The following is a 25,766-nucleotide window of genomic DNA, read 5'->3' as shown; positions in this document are numbered from 1 at the left end:
CTTGCTGGTAGGGTGTGCCAAAAACATTCTAAAGGAAAGAAGCAAAACCCTTCTTCAAGATGGCCACCCGACCAAAGTGAGCAATCATGGCAGAAGAGCTTTAGTAAGAGAGGTGACCAGTGCGATGAGCTCCAGAGATCCTGTCTGGACATGGGAGAAACTTCAAGAAGAACGACAAAGTGTCCAGACGATACACAGACGTCAGCATCTGAAGGACTCTCAGACTACGAGAGACAACTGCATGGCCTCAATCCCAAGTGCCACGTCTGGAGGACACCAGGCAGTGCCGATCACCTGTGCCATTCCATTCAAACCAAGAAGCCAAGTGGTGGCAGGGGGCTAGGAGACCAGTCCAGGCTGAACAGAGAAAAGTCCGGAAGATTCCGAAATGAAAACTCACCACCGGGTGCTGTAGACCTCAGACTGGGCTCAATGTTCTTCAAGTAAAGACACCACACAGAGAGAGAGAGAGAGACAGAGAAGGGGGGGGGGGGGGGGGGGGGCTCAGGAGCACTAAAGTTTTAACCACTATGGCACACTGTCACCTTGAAGTGACTCGGTCAGGCTCAGATGGTGTCAGAAGTGGGATCTGAACTCTCAAACTTTGCGTGGGTCCTTGAGATGCCCAGCAACCCAATCAAACACCTCGAGGGAGACCTGAACGTATCTGTCCACGGGTGGTCTCCATCCCACCTGAAAAACAGCAGGAAATCCCGCAATGCAGGGGTGTGTCAGACCTTAAGAGGACTCCAGGCTGGAAATGGCTGCCAAAGGGGCTTCAACTAAGCGCTGAGTGAAGACTTGAGGTACTTGTGTCAGGGTGAGGTTTTGTTTTTCATTAAAATTTGTAATAAACTTGAGAAAAAAGAAACTCCTGCTGTCGCTTGGGCATCCTGAAGTGTTGCTTGATAAGAAATAAGAATTAGCACAAGGCTGCAACACAACAAGAAGTGAAGGGGCCTGAAGACCACCTGAGGCGCTGCGTATCCACCTATTGATTATATAGCGCCTTTACTATCCACCCACCCGTAACACTTCAGTGCTGTGTATCTACCGACACGATTTCTGGGCCCAGCGCCGCCCCCCCCCGACCCAAACCCCCCCTGGTTAAGCCAGGCAGGACGTGTCACATACTGGGGGGCTCCCAAGCTCGCTCCAATTCTGTGATCCGAGTTCATTCCCACCTGATTAATGTCTGCGCTCAGATGCCCACCAGACATCTTCCTGCTTTTCATTGGACCATTTCAAGTGTGATGGCACAAAAGTTCCGGGTTTCGTCCTTGGGCCTCTTCTGTGCCCTTTAATCTGGAGAGGTCAGTGACATCTGCCATCATGGCCACCGAGCTAAGGACAAAGCAGCAGTGGTAAAGGACGCGGCGGCCCTGCCCTGCCCGGCTACTTACTTGGTCTTTCTCAGGGTAGACGCCAGCTCTCAGAAAGGAGGCCTTCCAGCTGTCCACGTCTTCCTGGGAGTCACACGCCAGCTCGATCTGCCGCAGATCCTTGTAGACGTTCCTGCGCACAAAGAAGTGAGCGGGCATGAGAGCCTTGGCACGAAGACAAGCAGAGCGCCAAATGCCTGCGCGCCTACGGGCGACTGGCAGAAAACATGAGGCGAGCAGCTGCCACACGGGCGGGAGGCGGCACTATTTTTTTTTTTTCGTTACCTCTGTTCCGTGTTGAAGATGCCAAAGATGTGTTTGTTGGACATGAAGCCTTTCTCCACATCCCGGATCTTCAGGTTATCCAGAGGCAGCATGTACTTCTTCTCCTTCTCCTGTCGGATCAGACGGACACAAATCAGAAAGGGCATCGAGCTGCCTCCATATTGAGACAGGGGCTGGGCTTGTGTCACACCCCCCCCCCCCAAAATCAAAAGACCCCCCTTTATTTTGTTACTTCTACCTAACATGCACCCCACCGCGACCCCGAGCCCCCCATCCTGGTTTGTCAATAACCCGACCACCTCTTTACTTTCACCCACAGGGCTTTTTGGGCCAAGAGCTCCCTACTGGCCCATTAAGCTAAAACGCGTGGACTGAAGCAAAACGAAGGGGGCCGCCACGTGCGGCGGGGTGGACGTTTAGAGGACATTGCCCCTGGAAAGCATCCCACCGAAGTGTCCGGCTTGCGGCCCCCCGCGAGGCGCACAAAATGAGGCATCTTCTCTTAAGGCCCCCCAACGGCAGACTGCGGCAGCATGAACAGGGGGCTGGACATGGGGGGGTGGGGGTCTAAGACTTGGCAGCCAGGGTTCAGGCCGACGAGAAACATCTGGAAATGTTTATATCTCCGAGTGACGACTGGCAGGGCCTTAACACCAGATGCCTAAACTCAAACACACTCCAGGATCCCAAAAGCCTGACGTCAGCCCCCAGTACAAAGACCCTGAAGCCTGGAGGACCTCCCCCCGACACCCCACACCACATTTCCTGAAAACTCGGACGCTTCTTTGCGCGCTGGAAATCTTTTTTCGGAGCTGCCACGTCACTTGCAGGAGAAGAGGCGCGTGAAGATAACCCGCACTCGCTTTCCTTCGGGCTTTCTTTCCCTTTTCGAAGCACCAACTTGTGTTGTTTTTTATTTTATTTATTTATTTATTTGTCCTGCCGATGAGGTCAGACGTGTGCGGTAAGTCCTTCTTTCTACGGTCGTTCTGGAGGGAGTTAAGGAAGCCATAAAGAGCCGAGGGAGCCTGTTGAGCTCTCATCTCGCATATCACAAGAAACCCCAGGAGCCCACCGGGAAAACTTGGGGACGGCTGCCTGTGCATAGGGGGGGGTAAAGGTTAGGTGGCACACTGTCCCTGCCACTTGGGGTGCGCTACAGAAACGCGCGAGGGACCTCCTCTAGATCCTCCTGTTGAGGATGGGCAGCAGTATGCCCGCTCTTAAGGGGGCACGAGTGAGGCAAAATGGGCAAAATGTTAGAAAAAAAAAACTTAATGTGTGTGTGTGTGGGGGGGGGGGGGGTACAAGATGCGACTACAGTAAGATTTGGAGTGCGCACGGCACATTGATGTCCGTCCGTCTGTGGTTTACTTTTTACAAGGAGAATTTAAAAAAGGAAAAATCAGTCAAATAATAAAAGAATAAAAAGACACTCGCCAACTGGGCACTTTCATCGGGTACAGATGGCGGTTCCAATTTGATTTTCTATCGGTGCGTCTTTCTCACAAAAAGAGCAGGGAGGTAGAAAATCCCGAAGTGAGGGCGATCCATGACCCCAAACCCACCCCCCCGCACCGCCAATCTCAACCACGGAAAAGGGGGTCTAGAAAATGGATTGGCGGACAGGAAGAGATGTGGCACTGTGCTGCTCTTTGATTCGAGTGTGTGTGCGCCTTTTTGGGGTGGGGGGGGGGGCGGTGACACTTCACAGGCAATGTGAGGATTAAATCAAATGAATTAAATCTAATTTTGAAAAAACTGGCATATGGTGATACGCTGGTTGGCAATGTGATTCACAGATCCAGCGTTTTGGTGCCAAGTCCTATGTATACTGGGAAAACTGGTCATTCTAAATGGGACCCCTGTGTGTGTGTGTTTATGAGTGGGCCCTGCAATGGATTGGCACCCTATCCTGTTCTGGTGCCCGCTACAAACTGGCACCCCATTTCTGTGGTAGGCTGGCCCACTGAATTAGGGTTGGTCCCTTAGGAGGCCTGGTGCCCCGTCCAGATATTTTCTTTTAATAATTTTTAATCTGTAATGGACTGCTGCCCCATCTAGGGTTTAGACATACGATGGGCTGGCATCCCGTCCATGGATGGTGCCTGTGATAGACTGGTACCCCATACAGGTTTGGTCCCCTCTAATGAATGATGCACTATCCAGAGTTTATATATGCGATGGCACTGGTGCCCAATCCAAGGATGCCACCTGTGGTGGACTGATGTCCTATACAGGTTTGGGCCCCACAAAAGATTGCTGCCCTATACATGGTATCAGACACATGATGGTCTGGCATCCCATCCAGGGCTGGTACCTCATACAGGGATTACGCCTGTAATAGAGTGGTGCCCAGACACATCTGGTCCCCTCTAATGAATGGTGGCCCAACCAGGCCTTTGTCTGTGACATACTGGAGACCTACATATGTTTGGTGTCCCATCCAGCATTTGACGGACTCCCCCATCCAGTGATGGTGCCAATAGTGAACTGGCAACCCATATGGGGATGGCACCTATGATGGCATAATTCAGGGGTGGAAACTGGCACCTCATACAGGTTTGGTCCCCAGAAACAAATGATGCCCTCATGCAGGGTTTGTACTGAGGAACGGACTGCAGCCCACTCCAAGGATGGCATCTGTGATGGACTGGCACCCCATACAGGACTGGTCTCCACAAAGACCCAGTGCCCAATTCAGGGCTTGTACCAGTGACAGACCGGCACCCCATTCAGGTTTGGCCCCTGATGCTGGTGAGCTCGGCCCCCACACTGTGACGATGAACTGGATTGGCAGGTTTGTTACGTGGCGCCTTTAGGGGTATAATTTCCTTTAATTCTGAGCTACCCGAACACATGCGTGTGATTGGACACAATCACAATGCATGACACGTCATTATATAAGCAACGAGATGGGATGCCATCGAACATCGTCACATGAGGATGGTGGCATAGCCTCCTACACAAATGCCACTATTTTTGACATCTCGCTGCTTCTGCTTCCTAATAAATTTGTCAAAAGAATTAAAACTTATAAATCCGCTGAAGGTAAAGATACCAGCGGGTGGCTACACGAGGAGGCCGGGCTCCCAGCGTGGCACACTCTCACTCATTGCTTTCTCTCGTTTTCAGCACTGAAGACCCCAGTGGGCCTCTGAGAGATGGACGACTCTCCGATTCCCCCTCGTCTGCCCAGTGTTCAGACTACCTGTTCATTTTTCAGCCTGTGTACAGTAGTCCGCACATTGGTTAGGCTGGGCAGGGACAAGCCTCGAGAGGGACGCCCGAATCCTGAGGAGGGGGCAGCATGCGGGCAGGAGAAACTCTGAGGATGCACACCTCCCTGACTGGGCATACCTGGACTGACGCCTGGAGAGTCAAGACCAGGACCTTGGGGGGCAAAGTGGGAAAACTGGTAGAGCCAAGCAGCGGGTGGCACTTGCTGCAGATCCCCTCGACCTGGCATACCCCCAGAGTACCACCAAAGTTCCATGCCCAGAACACACAGTAAAGTGACACGAAACATAAAAAACATGAAACACTGCTCGAGTGTCCTTTGTCCAACCACACTCATCATCATGCTCCTCACATTCACAGGTCATAAAGACGGGCAAGGCTGCCCGTTCGAGGGTCCAAGCCATCAGCAAAGCACGGCGAGTTAAACACCCACATGGCACACTCACTTGCCACTATTCCAGCACTGTTCACACAAATCGATGCCAAGCTCCAAAATGGTACCTGACAGGGCATCACTCATAGGCACAATGATTGTTAGGAGCCAACAAGGAACTGCAAGGAACAACCTTGGTAACTTGGGCACAAGTCCTTCAGGTGTCCAGTTGGCACACTATCATTAACAGTGTCACAGGTCATTCAGGAGACCTATTGACACATCCTGCATAACAGGACCATAAGTCACTTAGGTGGCCAGTTGGCACACTCTTCTTAACAACGTCATATGTCATATTTTGGATGACCTGCCGGCACATCCTACATAATGGGATCCTAAGTCCTTCAGATGACCTACTGCCATACCCTGTATGACAGAACCATAAATTCTTCAGATGCCCAGCTGGCACAGCCTTCTAAAAAACACCAAAGTCCTTCAGATGATAAGCTGGGCACTCTCCTTATCAGCACAGTTAAGTGCTTTGGATGGCCAGTTGGCACAGCCTCCTTAACATTCTGGGGATTTCCAGCTGGCACAGCCTCCTTAACAGGACCACTAGTTCTCCATGTGTCCACCTGGCACAGTCTCCTTAATGTAACTACAAGTCCCTCAGGTGTTCACATGGCACACTCTTCTTAACGAAAGCCATATAGTATGTCATTCAGATAAACTGCAGGCATATCCTGCTTATCAGGACCACAAGACCTCTGGATGACCTGATGCCACACCCCTGAACCATAACTTCCTCAGCTGACCAGTTGGCACAGCCTTTCAAGAGGACCACAAGTCCATTCAGCTGGCCATCATCCACATACAGCCCTACATACCCAGAGAGATGTGTTAGGTTAACTGGCGATTCCATGATGCCTGCATGTGCACGAGTGGAGCCTTAGATGGACTGGTGACCCTGTCCAGGGCTGATGCCTTGTGCCCAGTGCTGCCAGGAGATGCTTTGACCCCTGCTACCCTTGCAATGTCCGGTAGATTAAATTAAAAGAAGGGGCTACGGCTGACACTCCAGACTATCAATCAAAGCAGATAATGTGGTGAGCAATGATGATGCCACAGGGGTGGGCACCCACTGGCTAATGTCACAGTGATCCACTCACTGGCATCCATTTAAAAGAAGTCACTCCAGCTGTCCCGTTGATCATTCACCCCAAACCAACATAAGGTGCACTACTCCTATACTCCTCTATACTCACTAGGGGGCGTCGACTCTGAAACACTTCATCTGAGTTTGTGGGTAGGGGGCACTGCTGAAATGGGCATGCGTGTCATGATTCTGGGCTTACAGAAGGTTCTAGAAACAATTTAGCTCTGGATTTTTACGTACAAAGCCAATCTGATTTTAATATTTTCATGACGTCACTTCTGTATGTTTTTCTAACGCCATTTTGTGAGGATTTGCCACTGGAGATGCCATATCGTTTACTTTTGCCAAGTTCAAAATAGACGGACTACAAATTTGAGGTATTCCTTCTGTTTGATAACTTTGATGTTTGGGTCTTGACGAGTTGATTCTGTGCCCTCCTTTGCCCACGACCTCTCATTGACTTCATGTTCCTGGTAATCTTTACCTTTGGGGCTGCCTTTCCATCTTAGGCTCAGCAATATCTAAGTGCACCAGCAGGGGGCAGCAACTGAGTACATTTTTTTCCTTGGCTCTTATTCACTTCAAAGGTGGGCTTCTCATGGAGGTCCTGAGGCTGCTCAGGTTTCCGAGCTTCTTGACATGAGAAAAGAGGAGCTCTGGTTCAACAGCTCGGGTTTACCAGATTCAAGCCCACAATCTGAGGGGTAAACTAAGGGGGGAATGCAGAGAGGGGTCAGCGGAGCTCCTCTCACCCCCACTGAACTAACATTCTATAAAGGGAAGACCTGAAAGTCTCTTCAAAGGCGCTATATTCAAGAAGGTCTGATGCCCCCAAAGTCCACTGCTGCTCAACAGATTGTCCCTCAGCCATGGCAATATCAAGAGCTGCGTGGCATGTGGAACGCACTACCAGATGGGGTCTGCCATATGAAAGCAGGCAATGCCCACAGAAGGGTGTGCCACGGATGGTAAGGACTGGGCAGATAGTTCTGCTCCAAATCAATCTCTCCAAGTCAGTTCTGTAAGAATATAAACAGACAATGCGTCCTTAACCCAAATAAAAGCACGCCGCCCAAAGTGCGAGCTGGGCCAAGCCTTTGGGCACCAGCAGACAGATGCCACCTGGCTACCATCCTCCCTCACCCATCCTCTTGTTCTTTACTTGTTTATGCTTCACTCCTTTATTCCTTTTCACTCCTAATGCCAATAAGGGTCAACCTAGGAACTTTTCTGGAAACTTCCATGCCATTCCAGAAAATCAAGAGCTGCCCGAGTGGGCGGAGAGGCCTCCTCAAAGAGGCACTATATGCAATAAGGCCTGGTGCCTTAGGGGTGGGCTTCACACCATTCACACTCCACCACTGCTGCTGAATGGTAGGTTGGCAAATAGCCACTTGAGTGAATGGGGGCATCGGGAGCCCGAGTGGCAGGGGGGACTCAATTCAAGATAAGGCGCGTCATATTAAGGAGGGCCAAACCTGGCAAGGACTGCGACAGGCAAATGAATCTCACGTTCATCCAAACTTTACTTTACAAAGCAGTCCACAATTCAGAAGAGCTTAAACAGCCGCTGGCTCCTTGACCCAGGATGAAGCCCAGTGCCAACGCCTTTAGATGCCTTTTTGTTTCCATCCTCCCTCAGTTGTCTCCTTTTTTTCACTTCCCTTGCCCCGTTTTGTTATTCCTACCACCAAGAATGTTCAATCCCCCCAAAAAGAATTTTCTGGAATCCATATTGTTTGATGTTTGGACATTTCATTGAATTTCCCACGGGGTGATTACGATGTGTGCAACACGATACCCGCCTGTCTGGAGATGCCATTCAGAATGGTGGCATCTGGGCGGATTACTTGAACCTTTCATAAATGCTGGGCACTTGTCTGCTGTAAACGCCAGATGGCTTTCAGTTTTTGCTCGTTAAGAATAACTTGGGTTTTACCAACTAATGGGGGCAATTCCAAAATGGACTGGCACCCTGCCGAAGTGATGCCTCCTGCCCTGCGTTCAGTGCTGCCAGCACAGAACCCCAGAGCCCCCACGACCCAGAATTAGAATATCAGGTCTTGAGTATGGCATGCTGTGGGTGCAAATCTCATGTCAAATGATGGGCTGGCACCCTGCTGAGTGATGCCACCTGCCCTGCGCTCAGTGCTGCCAAGATCCGCCTTAGCAGCCCCCATGACCCAGAATTAGAATACGAGGCTTTGAGTATGGTAAGTTTTGGGTTCAAACCCGCACTGCCCATATGGCACATGTTATGTTCTCTCCATGACTGTGTGGCACTTATTCAGGGTCTCCCAATTCTCCTCCCACATCCCCATTCTAAAGTGGCCTCGGTGTGGGCATGTGGGCACTGGGATGAAGTGGCACCCTGTCCAGTGTGGGTTCCTTCTGTTACTGGCTCAGCCTCCCATGATGCTGCACTGAATGATGAGGGTTTTGTTAGGCTATGTTTACGGCGGCACAGTGGCACACTAGCGGACACCACTGTCCTACAGATTCTCTTGCCCGGCTATTGTCTGTGGAAGTTTGCACCTTCTCTCCATCTCTGTGGGGGTCTTCGGTCCCACATCTCCTCTGCTAAAAGCCCGTCTTGTTTGTGCCCTATCTTATGCCCGACGCTGTGGGTATATTCTCCAGCCCCTGTGTCGTCGATTAAGCATAACCAAGAATGGAAAGTCACGCACCATTTAGCATTTCGTACCAAACTCTTCATGCGGCGGAGTCTACGACTGGCACTAGGAGGTCTTCCGTCAGAGTGGCGGCCCTCGGCATCAAAGGAGTTAACTTTCCGGAGGGGCACCCGAGGGAGCGCGCGGTCTGGCCAGAGGAATTTCCTTCCAGCAGTCGCCAATGGAGCTCTCGGCTCCCCAGGCCTCCCCTCTCGCCTTCCCCCCAAGTTTTCATCTTCACTCAGCTAAACAGTGGGCTATTCATGGAGCGACTGGATTCAATTAAGGCGACATATCAGAAAGGAAAATAAATAAATAAACGGCAGGGCAAATGGGGGTCTAAATGAAAAACCGAAAGGAATACAGAGGGGCGTCGAGAAAGGAAAGCCAAGCGGGTAATGGGGGGGGGGTCTCAATGGAAACTCCCTGAGGGGCACACAACGTGCGCTGAATGCATTCGGGTTCAAACCGGGCCAGGGCCGCCTGGTCTTGATGTGTGTGTGTGGCACTTCTAACACTTCTGAAGCCTTCTTAACCCTGCCAGCGCCACCATTGGTGGTCGTCACGTTCAGTGCTGGCGCCCCCCTGTGGCTGCAGGCCTTTGTTCCAACCGATTCTGATTTTAACTGAATTCCTGCCTTTCTTTAAGCAGGCTGCTCTTTCCCAGATGCAGTGTTTTAGGGTCGATTCAAAAATGAGAAAATACACCAACTGGTTATGTGGCCAGCATGACTAGAGTTTGGGTTCTGTGGGGTCAGTTTAGAGCTTCCATCTTGAATTCACAGACGTTCATAACCCGCGATGGGGAAACCACTCCAGCCATTTTCTAAATCTGCTTATGCTGAGGCGGCTTGCGGGTGACGCCTGGAGTCAATCCCAGCAATCACAGCAAGACCCCCGGACAGGGCGCCGCCAGCCCACCATGGGGGGGGCACACACATCACAATGTCATCTACCTTGGTGTCTTTGGACACCAATAAATCACGTAAACCTGGCACTAATGGGATGTTCTAAATGAAGACCTCAAGCTCAATTCGAGGGTCCAATGACATCTGACTGCAGGGGAAAACCGGCAGAATCGAACCCGAGAAGCACTGCGTCGTTACACTCTATGCTTAATGAACATTTTGTGTTTAGTCCTATGTTTATATTCTTTGTTACGTGGACCCTCGGGGGCGGGAGGAGCCCACCCATGAGTTTAGAGGCGAGGGTTCGCTGTCAAGCCCCTCTATCTGGCTGAATGGATTCACTCCCTCACTTTGGCTTTAGTGGATGTGGATATCTGACTCAGTAGGCGGTTCCTTCCATTTTGTTCTGCGCTTTATGGGCTTCGACTCGTGTGTGATGAAGAATTCCGGGGTACCCACTCTGGGGTGTTGTTTACCTCTTTTTGGATCCCTGTTTGTTTTTCGAGTTTTTGTTATTCAAATATTTGTTAGCACGGAGGGCCAGGGTTTTCTTAATGCAGTTCCCCTCTCCCTCTTAGGATTTATCTATAAAAACACAGAGTCATTGGGGAGAGGAGATCTGAGAAGGTGAGGGCCTGAGAAGAGTCGGGGGTTCGGGGGTGGCGAGAAAACAGTCAAACCTGGAAAAGGCCATTGCGCCACAAACAGTCAATACCTTTAAGCTTAATCCAGAAATTGAAAGTCAAAAACCAAAAGGGCATCAAACCCAAACCCGCGCTTGAAGCTAAACTCGTACAGAAAACTCTGGAATGTTAGCGGACCCCGAGCTCTGCCCGAGTTATGGATCGTTCACTGAGCGATACCCAACCCGCTGATCCCCGGCAGGAACCAACATCACTAACCCCGATGACTGTGCTCACATGGCAGCCCCATAGGATTACTAAAGTGCATTTAACATCCAGGCCCCCCCCAAAATGGCGTGGCGGTGAAAAGACTGAAGATGATAAAATAAACCCAACCAGTCGAAGTCACTTTGAAAAACTGGAAGCAACTGGACGAAAGCCCAGGAAAAGTTAGAAAGCCTCCACAATAATTACAAATGTCTAAATACTGTGAAGCCTGTGTGCTTTGGGGGGCATCTTCAGGGCAATGCCACCCAGAGTAGGCAGGGGGCGTAGTCACCAACTCCTTCTCAGTTTCCATCTGCACCTCAAGAGTTCTCTGCCCGATGGTCCACGGGTGACCCCATTTCCGGTGCCAAGACCCCCCAACAGGGAACCGATACAAAAGTCCTAGAAACACCAGAAGTGGCCGTTCACTGATGGGCCGCAGTTTGAAGAGGACACAACTACCCAATGGCACTTGTGAATTTCCCCTTGGGATTAATGAAGTATCTATCTATCATATAGCGCCTTTCACACCTATCTATCTATCTGTCTATCTTCTTCTTCTGTTTGTCTCGGCTGAATGCCAACGTTTTGTGCCATCTTTTCCATTTTTTTCTACGCGCGGTAAGTATATTAAAATAAAGGAGACACAGAATTGGCTCCTTTTCAACGTGTAGGCCGGGAAAGCCTGCTCCTCCGTTTCGGTGCCCAGCCTTCCACAAGCCTCGACTCCTGGTTTGGAAGGTGAGGTTTGTGTGACATGACGTTGCTTCTTCGTACCAATGGGATCAAAACTGGACACTAAGGGTGGGCGGAGCCTGTCCAATCATCACGCCACCCAATGAAATCGACTTTCAGAGATTTGGAAGGCTTGGCATAAGGGGCACAGGCTCATTGGTCCTGACTGGTCCAATCCGGAGGACCCCTATGGGGTTGTCGTAGATTTCTGATACCCCTGGTCATTACGAAACTGGACGTTTTACGGCACGATTACACGTGACCACTGTAAGATGCTGCAATTCACTCTTAAAACGTTTCCCATAAAAAAAACAACTTCCGATAAACTCTGCCTTTAAATAAATAAGGAACGAGTCCCCGTGGTATGCCAGTTAACCATCGCCCAGCACTCAGATTGGCAGCACTCACCTCGTCATCTTTGTACCAGGACAGGGACTCTGCGGTCAGGACAAACCAGTACTCCTTGGAGCCTCCCTTCATGATGCTGATGTTGTTGATGGTGAGCCAACCCCGTCGAATCACCTGTAGGGGGCAGAAGGAAGGAAGGGGTAACAACAACAACAAAAAAAAGCAAAGGCTGCAGACCTCGACGGGCACACGGGGAAGGAAGGACTTTGGGCCTCAAGCCCCCCCCCGGCTGGTCAGCTCTGTCTATGTGTGCGATGGCAGGTGAAGGGCACGGGGGCAATGGAGGGGGAGTTTAACAAAGCCAGTGAGGGGCTGTTTGTTAAGGGGCTTGTCTCTCTCCGCGTCACATGAATTCAAGGCCCTCAAAGTCACAAGTGACTACTCACCCAGATTTACTAAAGGGAGTGCCCAGCCGGCCCACCCAATGAGTTACTGCCTGGCAGGGGCTTCTTCTGTAAGTTTCTGCTCACCTCTTCTGCACTCAACTACCCATCCTGGCAGCACAAGGACGTGAACTCGGGACCCACCACGAGTCCCGACGAGAAACTCAAATTCAGCAAAGCTGGGTAAGCACTCACTTCGAAGTAGGGGGTTCTGGGTTCCCAGCCGAAGAGGGCATGAAACGGAGAAGGACGAGACCCCACACGGTGTGACAACCACACAGATGAGTAGTGACAGCCTGTTAAGTTCATGATGGCTTCACAAAGGAAGAGTGGTGATTCCAGGGAGTGCAGGGGACTCTGCCCGAGATGTTATGGGTCACTGCTTGCTGACGGAGAGCAACTGAAGGACGGCCACAAAGAGGAATGAGAGGCCATGCTAAGAGTCCGGCATCATGACAGCAACGACTATGGCCAAAGGGAGAGGAGGCCGAAGGGTCTCAGGTATTCAAGAAGAGGAGGAAGAAGAGGAGCAGTTGGTTTGGGACCAGCAGCAGCATGAATAAGGGACTGTCTACAGGTACAGTGGTCACCCAGGGGCGTCACGGGACCACCCTCGGGCACGTTTGTGAGGAGAGAGGCCAGAAGAGTAATGGCTGGCAGGTCGTTGAAGTTGCCAGTTCAGTTGAGTCGTCTGCCTCACTGAAAGCCCCTGACCAGGCCACTCAACCCGCCGGGTCTCCTTGTGTGAAATAAACACTTTGACACGTCCTCGGTGACGCCCCTGGGATCGTTCAACATCAGACACCCCCAACCTTAGTGACCCAGCTAGGGCTGACGAAGCCCCTACTGTTGCCCAGGTTGTGATCTCATCATCTAACTCCAAAGCCCCCTAGAGGCTGCTTTATCAGCCCCCCTGGTTATCCTTGTGGACCTTCTGCTAAAGTGTGGCAGCCATCCTTGGCTGCTGATTGGCACTCTGGACCCGTCTTGTTACAGACTGGCAGAAGGAGGAGTGAGAGGCTGGACCGCCCATCCAGTACAACTCGGGTTCAAAGGAGGAGACGCATGGTGAGGGGGCACTCTGACCTGTGTGGTCCGCGTCTACTTTGGGCTCCGTCAGACTCCACTTTGGGCTACTGGGATGATCCTACAGCAACTGTCAATGTTTGAGAAGACTGAAGGGGTCACACAGACAGCATGTGTGCGTAAAAGAAAAACGTCCCAAAGCCATTTTGGGGTCCTAGCCTAGGTAATCAAGTCAGGGTCCCTGCGAGGGCCTCCACACATTCACACAAACAAATAAAAGAACGAGAAGAAGGCCGCCCTCCCAGTACAACGGAGGACAGTCAACATTAAAAGTGGAGATGCAGAGTCAGTGGGCACTCTGTGTGACATGTTCTGTGCCCATTTCGGGGGGGCCATTGGCCAAACACACACACACACACACACCTACATGAAAGGAGGATGGACATGCTGGGCCATCCTGCCAGGACGACTCACACCTAAGAGGGCGAGATGAGTTGGCACGCCCAGGGTGTGGGACCACAGGAATTAGAAGTGGACTCCATAACATCCTGGTGCCATCTCCTCCTTCCGTTACAACAGGGGTTTGTGAGGGTCTGACAAGGTGGTACGCTGTGTGTGTGTGTGAACGCCTCTGGTCAGACTTTAGTTCCAGATATATATATATATATATATTTTTTTTTTATTTGCTAGGTGATAAAGAGCAAGCAGATAAAAGCCAAATTCCAAACAGACAGGTACAAAGACAGGGGTGAACGACACGGACATGTGGGCAGTGGCTGATGGTGGACAAACCAGGTGGCGACGATGACGTCAAACAAAGAGACACACGGAGCACACCAGCCAAACAGAAGCTCCCCGAGGACTAAAATGAGTGACAGTGTGAGACGTCGCCACGCACCCCCCAAAACGCCGAGGTGGGCAGCTTCCTTTCCTAAGAGTTACAGACACAAGGAAGCCCCTCGAGATGCTGGAAGTGTTTCATTCATGCAGCGCAGACACAGGCCCCCCCTTTGGCAGGGGCGAACATCCCAGCTCCTCCCAGCCAGACATCACAAGGCTCAGAGTCAGCTTTCTGAAACACCCCCCACCCACGAAACCAAAAATACCCACCCACCCGACCCGACCGCATCAGTCAGTAACACCACTGGGGCTGCCTACTCCCAAAAGCTAAGAGGCAGCTGCAACAAGCAAATGAAGCATCTTGGTGGGCTTCACAGACGACCAGCCTCTGCTGCTACTGCCTGTTGACCCACCCTGGCACACAAAGGTTAAAACTGAAGGATGGCGCCACCAGTTGGAGTTAATGGGATCAGTACAAATCTTCAGCTACGCTGGAGTTAGTAAGAAGCAGGGGGGTCTCGGTGTTAGCAGACTACGCTAAACGGCGCGGCTGAGGCACTCGCTGCCCCCCCACCCTCCACATCAGGCCCTGCTGCAAAGTGTCTTCTGCGTTGTGCTGCTCGTCTCTGGCAGCGCCCGCTTTCTTGGTAATGCTGATCAGATTAGCTGCTTACGGGGCTTCACAGAACGAGGGATTCGACCGTTGGTGGGAGAAGGGGTCTGCAGGTAGAGCTGGGAGAGGAGCCGAAGTGGGCAGATGGGGCATCAGTTAGCGGAGAGGAGACGGGATGGCTAGAGCTGCCTGTGCTACGGGGCTTCACGTTACAAGAAAACAAAATGGAGGCGGGAGAACAGGGAGGGGGGAGGCGGGCATCTTTATAGCTTAGTCACCGGGCTTCATTATATGTGTGACTCAAAACACTCCGTGTACTCTACTGGGAGCTGCATGACAACCTAATGGCACCAATTAAATCTGAAAATGCTCGTAATACCAGCATCTCGCCCATTTCAGCCACTGGGGCGGGTGGGTCCCATTAATGTAAATGTTACAAAGGTGCCTTGAGAAACGCCCGATTCAAAGAGTGGAGTGTCAGAAACAAGACAAGCGACATAAACGGTTGACTCATTAATGAATTAACAATAAACTCTCTGTGTTGGTTAATCTAGTGATTGCATACATACCATATGTAGACATTTACTGTCACGCATACAGTGTCTGAGGATCGCCATCCAGGTATGTAGTACCACCCCAGGCCGAGAGGGGGCGCTGCTGCTAACAGCCTTGTCATGTTCTTCCTCCACAGCCAGGAGAAAATGCCCAGTAAGGGCAAAACACTCCGCCCCTTCCAGTCCCAGGGCTTCAGAAGGAGACGTCACTGACCAAGGAGACCACCTCGTGAGAGGTGGCAGAGCCCGACAGACTGAGGCTACCTGGCTACGTGGTATTGGGTTCTATCATCGTGTTCACGCCATCGTGTGTGGCTTTTGTTTAAGAACTGTTATTAAATGGGGAGGGCCGTGTGGGCACCCCAAACTACTCCTGGCTTTGTCGACCCTTCTTCACTTGACCACCACAATACATGTATACCCATATATAGGTGGCATGGGGGCACAGCGGTAATGCTGCTGCCTCGCAGTAAGAGGCCAGGGTACGCATCCCAAGTCCCGCCACCCCAATGCAGGTTCTCCCCATGTTTACGCAGATGTCCTCCTGGAGCTCCAGTTTCCTCCCACCGTCACGCAGGTTAGGTGAATTGGTGACACTAAATTGCATCTTTTAGCACTTGGCACTTTTCAACTAGTTAGGACAGGCTCCAGCAGACCCCCAGGACCCTATTTAGGGCTAAACGGGTTAGAAAATAACTGACCGACTTTTAAACTCTTCGTACGTTTCTGCTTTTCCATTCGCTCCGTTATGTAATTATAAACACTTTGCTGGCAAATGACCTCATCGAGTGCCTCGGCCGCGCCAGGGGAGTCCCGGTCACAGACTGTCCACTGGTACAGCCCAACGGGCAGAATTGAATCAACAACCCAAATCTTTTCTGTTATGAGCATCAGGTGACACAAGCGCACTGATTCAAAGTCTGATTGGTCCAAGAAAGGAAGGAGGGGAAAAGAGAGAAAAAATCCCCCCCCCCCAAAAAAAAAAAAACGCTAGAGAGGGGGCGTGGCCTCGTTGATGGCCGAGAACGTGAAGAATTAGGAAGCTGCAGGAAAAAAGGTGAGCGGATTTCAAGTCAAGCACCAGGCACTTGTTGAAGAGGTGACCTTTAAAACTGAAGGTGATTAGAAGAGCAGGACACCCAGAGCATGAACCGAGGGGGGCACTACCCAAACCTCACACAGCATTACAAGGAAGTCCACCAGATCAAACTCCCCAAAACCGCCATGCATGCACTTCAAAATGATTGGAGGAAAAAAAGTCCAAATCAGCAGGTACAAAATCCAACAGAGTCACTTTGCCTTTTCTGCACTGCTTTTATAAAATGGGTGCCTCGCTCCGAGAAGTGTATTCATCCCCCAAAACTAGAGACAGCACAGCTGGAGGAGACGTCACCGACTCACACTACTCGTCTGACGTTGGGCACTTTCAAAACAAAAAATAAAACCTCAAGGGGGCGCCACTGAGACCCAAACAGGACAAACGAATGGCCACACAGCTGCTTGTGGAGGGGGTGCCTGCTACCTGAGGCGGCCATGTTCTACCCGAGTTTTACGGATACGCTTGGCATTACCGTATCAACGACTTGTTCTCGATCCTTCCCAGTTAGCAAATTGTACTTCTTGCTTTTTCAACTTTGACTTTTTGATTGCATTTTGGTTTTGACGAAAGAAAACTTTCCCGGTTTCCGATCGCGTCCTCTCGGTTCTGAATTCCAATTTTTTGATTAGGCCTCAGCTTTGTTTGAAAGAGAAGACTGACTTTTGTTTCAGGTCCTTACATTAAATAAAGTTTACCTTCTCCCTGTGGGGTCGTACATTTTGAGGAGCCACCAGATTGGTGAACCACAAAACCTTGGAATCTCAAACACAACTCCTAGTGGGCCGCCATTCTCGTCACAACCGGTTTCTTATTTAACACCAATGCTTGCTGTGGATGAAGCCCTCCGTATTGGCGGGTTAGGCTTCTGTGGACTCAACAAACAGCAGTCTGAAGATATTCAAACAATCCAGAAAGGTCCAAAAAGCAAAACTTGAACTTGCTGCCTGCCGACTACGCCAAATCCCTGCGAACGAAGAGATCTGAAGGCCGTACCCTGCTGTAGCCCCCCGCCATCCAAGTGAAATAAAATGGCACACAGGAGTAAACTTACAGCTCCTACGTGGCAGTCAGCACTCTGCACTTCCAGAACCCGAGTCTGAGACCCCCGTGGAGTCCAACTGGATTAGTACTTCCTCTACAAGTATTCCTTATTTCCATACTCTATTAATGTACTTTATTAGGTGTCACTTGTGTGCGACTGGCTATCATCTTCCTAGCTCAACTCAGGTAAGTGATACCACTCCGGGACTAGAGGGGGCGCTGTCGCTAATGGTATCATCTTTTCTACCAGCAGCCCCTAAAAGACGCCCAAGTGAGGGCGTCCAAGCCTGGCTGTGATGCCCAGAGTTGGCCCCGACCCCATAAAGCCGGAGAGCCCAGGATGGTGGCAGTTGCTTTACAACCAGGAGTCGAGACCGAAGGAGCTCCCTGTGACATCCCAGTAAGGAACGCCGATTTTGGTTGGCTGCCTCTCTTCATTTGTTTCCACATTGCGCCTCTCCTCCCTTAGTTATGCATTAAACGGTGTTGCCACGTTGTACCCCTACAATTCCTGTTGTCTTGGCTCTGACCTGTCCACCAGTCACATTGGTAATAGTGTTGGTCATATGTGCCATCTGTTGGAATGAAAACGTCCACTGTATTTTACTAGTTTACATGACAAATGCCTTGCATTGGCTGTGTAGCGAATAAGCGAGTGTGCCGTTAGTCACGTCAGACTGCAGTTCCGTACTGATGACCGCTATCCGTTCTAAGCACCACCAATATCGGACACGATTTATCACGGACCGGGCCTGCTGGTTGGTTAAGAACTATAAAGGAGGCCGCAGCCCCAGCGGTCCTGTAGGATTAGCAGTTGACACCTGAGCTTCAGGTGACGTCCACCCTCTCCGTCCACACAAGCGTTTTCACGTCGTTTAAGAAAAGATCTCCGTCTACACGTCAATAACCGAAAATGAATTAGCCGTTGGCCTACACTGGGTACGCACGCACCAGCAGGAACAGGACATTCACACACGGAGAACAGCAACGGCAAAGACAAAAATAACGACTGCTTTGTTTGGACTGGCAATGAGGTGGCGTTGATATTGAGAGTAACGCACAAGCCAAGCGGCTGGGAGTCATGTGGGTGCAAGCAGAGTGACATGTTGCACTGTCACCATCCCATCAGGAAAGGGCCACATGATCGGATCGCAACTGGAGGCTGCGCCGATTTCCATTTTAACGCTCCATTTCATGTCACACAGGTGGTATGGAAAGGTGACGAATGCTAGAAGTGGCTTCTCGTGACATCACTGGTGCGCCAACACACAAACGACAGTTGGGTGTGAAGCGTCGTCCAGGACCGCGAATGCTTCCCTTAAGACTCTGGTGTGCGACTCTGTGAATCCGTTTTACGATTTCTTACTTCGGCTGCTGGTTTAGGGTTTGCTGCTCTGGCTGACTTGAATGGCTTTGACCCCATGAGTATCTCACAAATGTCTCTTCTTATTAATCGCTCTGCCATCCTGGCACAACACTCATACCCTCTGTGGTACTGGTGGCCCGTCATTCCCAATTTGCACACATGTAAAAATTCCAGGGTTCAAAGGTCACACATATCAGGGTTATCACCCAAGCGGCAGACAATTCTCTTCCCAACTTTGCAATGTGCTAACGCAATAGAAAGTCCTGTTTGGATCTCAGATGGATGCCAGTGGTGACAGAATTTTTTTGGGGGGGGGGGATGAAATAAAATAAACCAACATGAAGCCGCTAGCAGAAAAAGGCACCAAGTATCAGGTGTGCGGGAGATGCACGCTTGTACTTGGACACACCCTGATGCCCACTCTGATCAGATTTGAAGGGACTGGCGGACACAAAGGCATTGTGGGTACTTACCAGAATCTCACCCTTTTGCAGAAGAAAAGTTGGTAGACAGGCAAAATAGTGTGATAAGAGGGGGGATTAGAGGGGAGGGGGCAATAGAAAAAGGGGGAGAGGAAGAGAAAGAAGGGAAGGAGCAAAAGGAAAAGAAAGGAAGAAGCGGGGAGAAGGGGGTCATGCAGAAAAGCGGAATAAGAAGGGACAGCAACAGGAAACAAAAGAATTACATGCAATTAGATCAAAGTCATCAGCATCACATTCAGCTTTATGTTCAAGATACCAAACTTACAGTCCACAGCCCTGAGTGCGGATTAATGAGAAGCCCGCGTCATGCACGCCGACATTTGCTCCGGGGTTAGGGGACAATCTCGTCATGCAGAGTAATCAAAGTGGTCTTGACTCGCTTGAGAGGAGAATTAGTGACGTTTAGCACACATTTAGCACGTTACACATGCCCGCCCGCCCGCCCACTCTTAGTGGTGTTAGTGTCTCTGGGGGGCTCACTGTGTGCATTACAGGGTGCAACCCAAGAGCACAGGGCAGACAGGCTGGTGGCGCAGCACAACAGCTCCTTACAGGCCGCCACGTCTTTAAGGAGCGAAGTGCAGCACAAACCTAATCGTTAAAAAAAAAAAAAAAGTCGATTGTTATTTTGTGGCCAACAGACGTTAACTTCAAGGGGCAGAGGGCGGAAAACGGTTTTCTAAATGTTACGGTGCTTCGTTTGAGGTTCCTTCCACTAGATGGCAGCAAAGATCGCAAAGCAAACAGAGGCTCACTCACTTCAGGCATTTGGTCTCCGTTGCAGCGTGGCATCAAACGCCAGTCATCGCTCATACCCGCCTGGCAGGCTACCTGAACGCCACTTTCCTGGCCTCTGTGGCAACAAGTAACGGGAGTACGAGGCTCACAGGGCCAGGCGTTTCAGTGAATGCGATTGGCTTAACAATCAAGAGTGTCACATTTCAGAACCAATCCAATGGCTCATGAGGGCGGAGCTCAAGGTAGGGGCGGAGACTTTATAAAACAAAGAGCAAACGGCGGTCCCGTCAACATCGCCTGACCCATAATAAGCCTGTGCTTACGACAATAAGCCGCCCATTGCCGAAAAGTGCCCTAAAACGCCCGAGTTAAGCATAAAAACGTGTTGGGGGTGCAGAGAACACGCTACATGCTGTATGTTGGCAGTAAACATAAAACCAGACTGGCATCACTGAACTAGCGGTAAAAATGAACCACCAGCTGCACGTGGTGTCTGATGCTCTCAGTTACCCCAATACACTCGGGAGAACAAATGGAAAGTGGAAAGGACTGCCGGCTACGGCTGTGAAAAATTAACTTTAAAAAGCACGCTTGGACTAAACGGAGAGCCATCACTCAGGAAAAGGCGCTAGCAAGTCGAAAACGAAGAGCCACAGGTGAGGCAGAGTGTGGTACTCGAGTGCCTCGCGACTCCGACACCAGCAGAGCCACAGACAAGGCTGCACGGCATCCACCAACAGCAAACACGGCGTGCCAACTGTCACCCAACAGCAGGGCTCCTCTATTAGTCCAGGGGCTGGCACCGTCACACGCCGACTCTCCTCTCCTCAGATCAGAACACGGACCCCGTGAGGACCTCTGATGTCACTTCAGGCTCTGGGGACATTGCGCTGTCACGTCCACCTGGAAAGCCTTAAGAGGTCCGCCATCACTTCAGCCAGCAGTGTAGTTTTGGACTCGCTGTCACCCTACTGCAGGGCTTCTCTATTAGTCCAGGGGTTGGCGCCATCACACGCTGACTCTCCTCTCCTCTGACCAGAACACGGACCCCATGAGGACCTCTGACGTCACTTCAGGCTCTGGGGACACTGAGCTGTCACTCCTGCCTGGAGAACCGTAAGAGGTCCGCCATCACTGCAGCTGGCAGTCTAGGTTTGGACTTGCGTCACCTCCGTAACTGTCTGCTTGTCACTTATATGGGGGTCTCTATCCCCCCCCCCCATGCTCTTTTGTGTCCTTTTGTTCCACAGCATATAAATAAACCACAATACTGAATCAAATGGTACTCCGCTTCGGAACATTACCGTTAATATTCCCTGAACAAATCCCATCGAGATGTTTCTTCACTTGTGTTATCGTCAATAAGCCCAAAACGATAAATGAGCCTCACGACTCCGATACCAGCAGGACCCCCGAAGAGCCCACTGAACATGTACCTCCTGACCGCACGTCTACACAGATAACAAAAGGAAACTCAAATTACCGACTGACTGCAAACACCACGTATTCCACACCGGCGTATACAGCGACCACCATACCATCTCCAAACGTCACAAAGACCGCTGCCTTATAATGTTGAATACGTTTTCCTAGACATCGAGATGCGCTTGTGTTTTTGGTTGAACGCCGGACTTTACGGTGCACGGACTGGGGGAAAACAGGGAACGGGTTTAAATGAAGAATCTCCGGAGCCTTTCCAGTTGCGGATTTCGCCGCCGTCCCCCATAAACATTTTGCCGATTTGTCCCCAGGCGCGTGTTCTCGTTCCAGGAATGACGTTTGGCCACACGAGACGACAGAAATGCAAGCTTCGGATTGTAGCGACAGTAATCGTCACGTGACTCAAACGGCTCTCACGTTCAGACGTCTGCTTCTTGTACGTTTGTCACAAAACTAAGTAACGGCAAAAGTTTTCACATCGAGGTTTATCTGAAAAATATTCAGCCTCAACGGAGCTGCGGTAAGTAAAGAAAAGGTGGGCAACTGCTTTACCAGAAAGAGCCCAACCTGAATTAGGGGGTCTGCGAGTCTTAGACTTGGATGAGTCCGCAGACTTGGGGGGGGTTTGGATTCGCCTTTAAGCTGGAAGGCCCGGGTGTCACTGGTCCCCCATCCACGGGGGCCCACAGCCCTGACCCTGGGTAGCCGCCGCGTCCCGAGGTTGCAGTTTACACCCGATTCGTTTAGAAGTTCACTTCATCTCCAGGATTCTTGAGTCGCAGGTCTGCAGTTCAGAAAAGGCAAGCGAGTGATCTGCCCTCATCAAGCTGAATGAAGAGCGTGTAAATAAATACATTCCATTAGCAGCTCCACAGGGGGCACACCCGGGTTTGAGACCTCCGGGGTGGCTCAGACCATCGGTGGGCTCCGATGAGATCAGAACTTCCTCTACTAGCCTTCTGTATTTCCTGCCACGTTTTTCTGTTTTCATTTCCTTTGCTAGGTGATCATGTCCGTTGCATGCACCATGTGTTGGAATGAAAATTGCAGTGCATTTCAATAGTACAGGGGACTAGCGCCTTGAAATGGGCGCATTATGAATGATGCCCTTGGGTGGGTGTTGTTGCGGGTGCGGCGGGCACTTCTGCAATGTACGCTATGAACAATAGGCCAGGATTTATCAGGGCGGGTCTCTTACACTCTGCCAGTGCGCTGGGCTTACAAACGGATCATAAAAGAATAAAATGGAGTAGGGTGTTACCATGGAGTGACCGAGAAGCTATACAAGAGGGGGTACAATTTCTAAGAAACTGTGACAGACCAGATGTACCCAGAAGGGTCTATAAAGGACCCGGGAAGGCAAACCTGCTTGACGGAGGGCACAAAGAAATGGCCTGCGCTGGCTGTGGGATTCCAGGAGCAGCAGGTGGGCAGCTCACCCACACCAGGGCTGTGTCTCTGCTGGTTATTCTAAGAACGTAAAAGAATCAACAACTCGGTGAAACAGCGTCTGTGGCCTACACCTGCACACAGGAGAGACGTTCTCTTAGTTAATTACATGATAAAGAGCCCCCCTCTGCTAAATGGGGCCGTGAAGGACTCAAACAAACAAACAGATTGGAGCAAAGACTCAGAGAGCCTCTCATTTGGCAGGAACTCAGTGCCCCCTAGTGGGCACCAGCTACCAAACAAGCGACACTACTGAGATACTCCGAATGTCCCAGCCTGCCCCACACAGGGAGGTCCGGGCAGTGGTCTCCTGGGCAGACCCAACGTCACTCTCCCGCTCAGGCATTTATCTTTATCTCAGTCTTTTTCCTACTCCTTCTTCAATTTGGTCCCATTATATAAAGTAATTTCTTTGATGGCCTCCAGTTCATTTCAGATTATTCTTATTTGGGACATTTCCGCCTATGAATGGAATTACTCAGCAAGAACACTTTGGTGCCCCACTGCCCATTAAAGGTACAAAGAAAAACAGCAGGGGCAGACTGATGTTCTGGGATTGGACTGCTGAGGTCAAGTCATCTTCTCTGATGAATCCCCTTTTTGATTGTTTGGGGCATCCGGGAAAAAAGAAAAGGTGAGTGGCGCTACCATCAGTCCTGTGTCAGGCTGACTGTAAAGCATCCTGAGACCATTCCTACCAAGCAAGGCAGTTGGCTCACTCACCATTTGGTGAAAGAACACAGCCATGAAGAAAGAATGGCACCAAACATCAACTGAGAGCAACTTCTGCCAACCATCTAAGAACAGCTTGGTGACCAACATGGTGGATCACCGGGACATAAGGCAAAAGTGAGAACTGAGTGGCTCTGGAAGCAAAACACCCATGGCCAAAAATTATGGGCACCATTCCGACGCTGCAAGGAATATCAATCTGGGCGGCCGATTCTCGTTTGGGTTTGTGAATGACGAGTTGCAGGTGCCCACAAAAGAAGAAGCGCACAATCAAACAGCTGGAATCGAGAAAAGCGGATGGGTTTCAATTTATTTTGCTACTTTTGTGTTTTGCACTGAACATGGAGAAAAGAAAGAAAAGCCAGAGAACTGGACAGCACAGCACGGACCACCACCAGGCTTCAAGTTCATCTCTGGAGACCGTAAAGTTCCTGTGTCCATTAGACTGATCAATCAATCGATAGTCTGATAAATAGATAGATGTGAAAGGAGCTATATAACAGAGAGCCAGACATGAAAGGCGCTATACAACAGACAGCCAGAAATTCATTTTGGTATAGTTGGCAGAATAGATAGATAGATAGATAGATAGATAGATAGATAGATAGATAGATAGATAGATAGATAGATAGATAGCTGTGAAAGGCACTATATAATAGCATAGTTGGCAGGATTAGATGGATGGATAGATAGCATAGTTGGCAGGATTAGATAGATACTGTATAATAGACAGCGATGTGAAAAGTGCTATAATAACAGACAGACATTCATTTTGGTATAGAAGGCAGGATAGAGACACAGACGGAGTGAAAGGCACTATATAATAGACAGTGAAAGGCACTATATAATAGATAGCATAGTTGGCAGGATTAGATAGATACTGTATAATAGACAGAGAGATGTAAAAAGTGCTATAATAGACAGACATTCATTTTGGTATAGAAGGCAGGATAGAGAGACAGACAGTGAAAGGCACTATATAATAGACAGAGAGTGAAAGGCACTATATTAATAGATAGCATAGTTGGCAGGATTAGATAGATAGATACTGTATAATAGACAGAGAGATGTGAAAAGTGCTATAATAACAGAGATAGACAGGATAGAGAGACAGACATAGATAGATATGTGAAAGGCACTATATAATCGAGAGACAGAGTGAAAGATTGTATGTAATAGACAGACATTCATTTTGGTATAGATGGCAGGCCAGAGAGATAGATAGCTATGTGAAAGGCACTATATAATAGACACACAGAGATAGCTCATTACTCTTTAACTTAAAGTACAGCGCTTCTGTAAATGCAGAGTTACCGAGAGTTTGGAGGATCCTCGGCGCGGCAGCCAGCCAGTTGCTCGCAGTTTTTTTCACCACAATTCAGACAATCGCCCCCCTGCCAAGTTTTTTTCTCATGTGCCCACATCCCTGCACATTGGCTACGATGCCCTGGACCTCACCCTTCTTGATAACGTGGTGTGCTGTGGACACAGGAAGCTTAAGGCCCCTGAAGGTGGACTCGCGGCCCTGATTTGTTACTGTCGGTGGTCTTGCCACCTCAGACAATCCTCTGCTTTTCTTTCTCTCCTTCATGTTCACTCTCGTCATTTTTCTCGATTCTCGACCGGCTGAATGTTCGCTTTGTCGAGGGACAGCCGGGCAGCTCATTTCCTGCTGCCCTGCTTGATGCCCATGTATTTCCTACAACTCTTTCCAGCTCGTTTCTTGTGTTGTTCCACTGCAAGCAGCAGAAATGCACGTGTGACTCCCAATCCATTTTTTGCACTTGAACAGTTTTCTGGTGCATCAGAGCGTCTGTTTCTGGCCCTGACGACACACACACAAACGTTTACAATAAATGAGCAAAAAAAGGCACAAAGTGGGGGCACAAGTGACAAAGCAAGTGTAACGCAGTGGAGTAAGGGGTGCTGAGGCAGAGCCTGTGACTAAAACTGA

At 50.2% G+C, this 25,766-nt stretch overlaps 1 protein-coding gene across 5 annotated transcripts in view; it reads right to left on the bottom strand.

Annotated features, from left to right (window-relative positions):
* Positions 1-25,766, bottom strand: part of dnm2a (dynamin 2a) — a 95,203-nt gene that overhangs the window by 17,091 nt on the left and 52,346 nt on the right. For all 5 annotated transcript variants that reach the window (XM_051920537.1, XM_051920535.1, XM_051920536.1 and 2 more), the window contains 3 exons: positions 12,050-12,163; positions 1,668-1,777; positions 1,404-1,515 (listed from right to left, as the gene is read on the bottom strand). In XM_051920537.1, coding sequence (XP_051776497.1) covers positions 1,404-1,515; positions 1,668-1,777; positions 12,050-12,163 — 336 coding nt within the window. The remainder of the gene's footprint in view (positions 1-1,403; positions 1,516-1,667; positions 1,778-12,049; positions 12,164-25,766) is intronic.

This window comes from Erpetoichthys calabaricus, chromosome 17, assembly GCF_900747795.2.
Source record: "Erpetoichthys calabaricus chromosome 17, fErpCal1.3, whole genome shotgun sequence".
NCBI classification, from domain to species: domain Eukaryota; kingdom Metazoa; phylum Chordata; class Cladistia; order Polypteriformes; family Polypteridae; genus Erpetoichthys; species Erpetoichthys calabaricus.
This window is presented reverse-complemented; position numbering and strand designations above follow the sequence as displayed.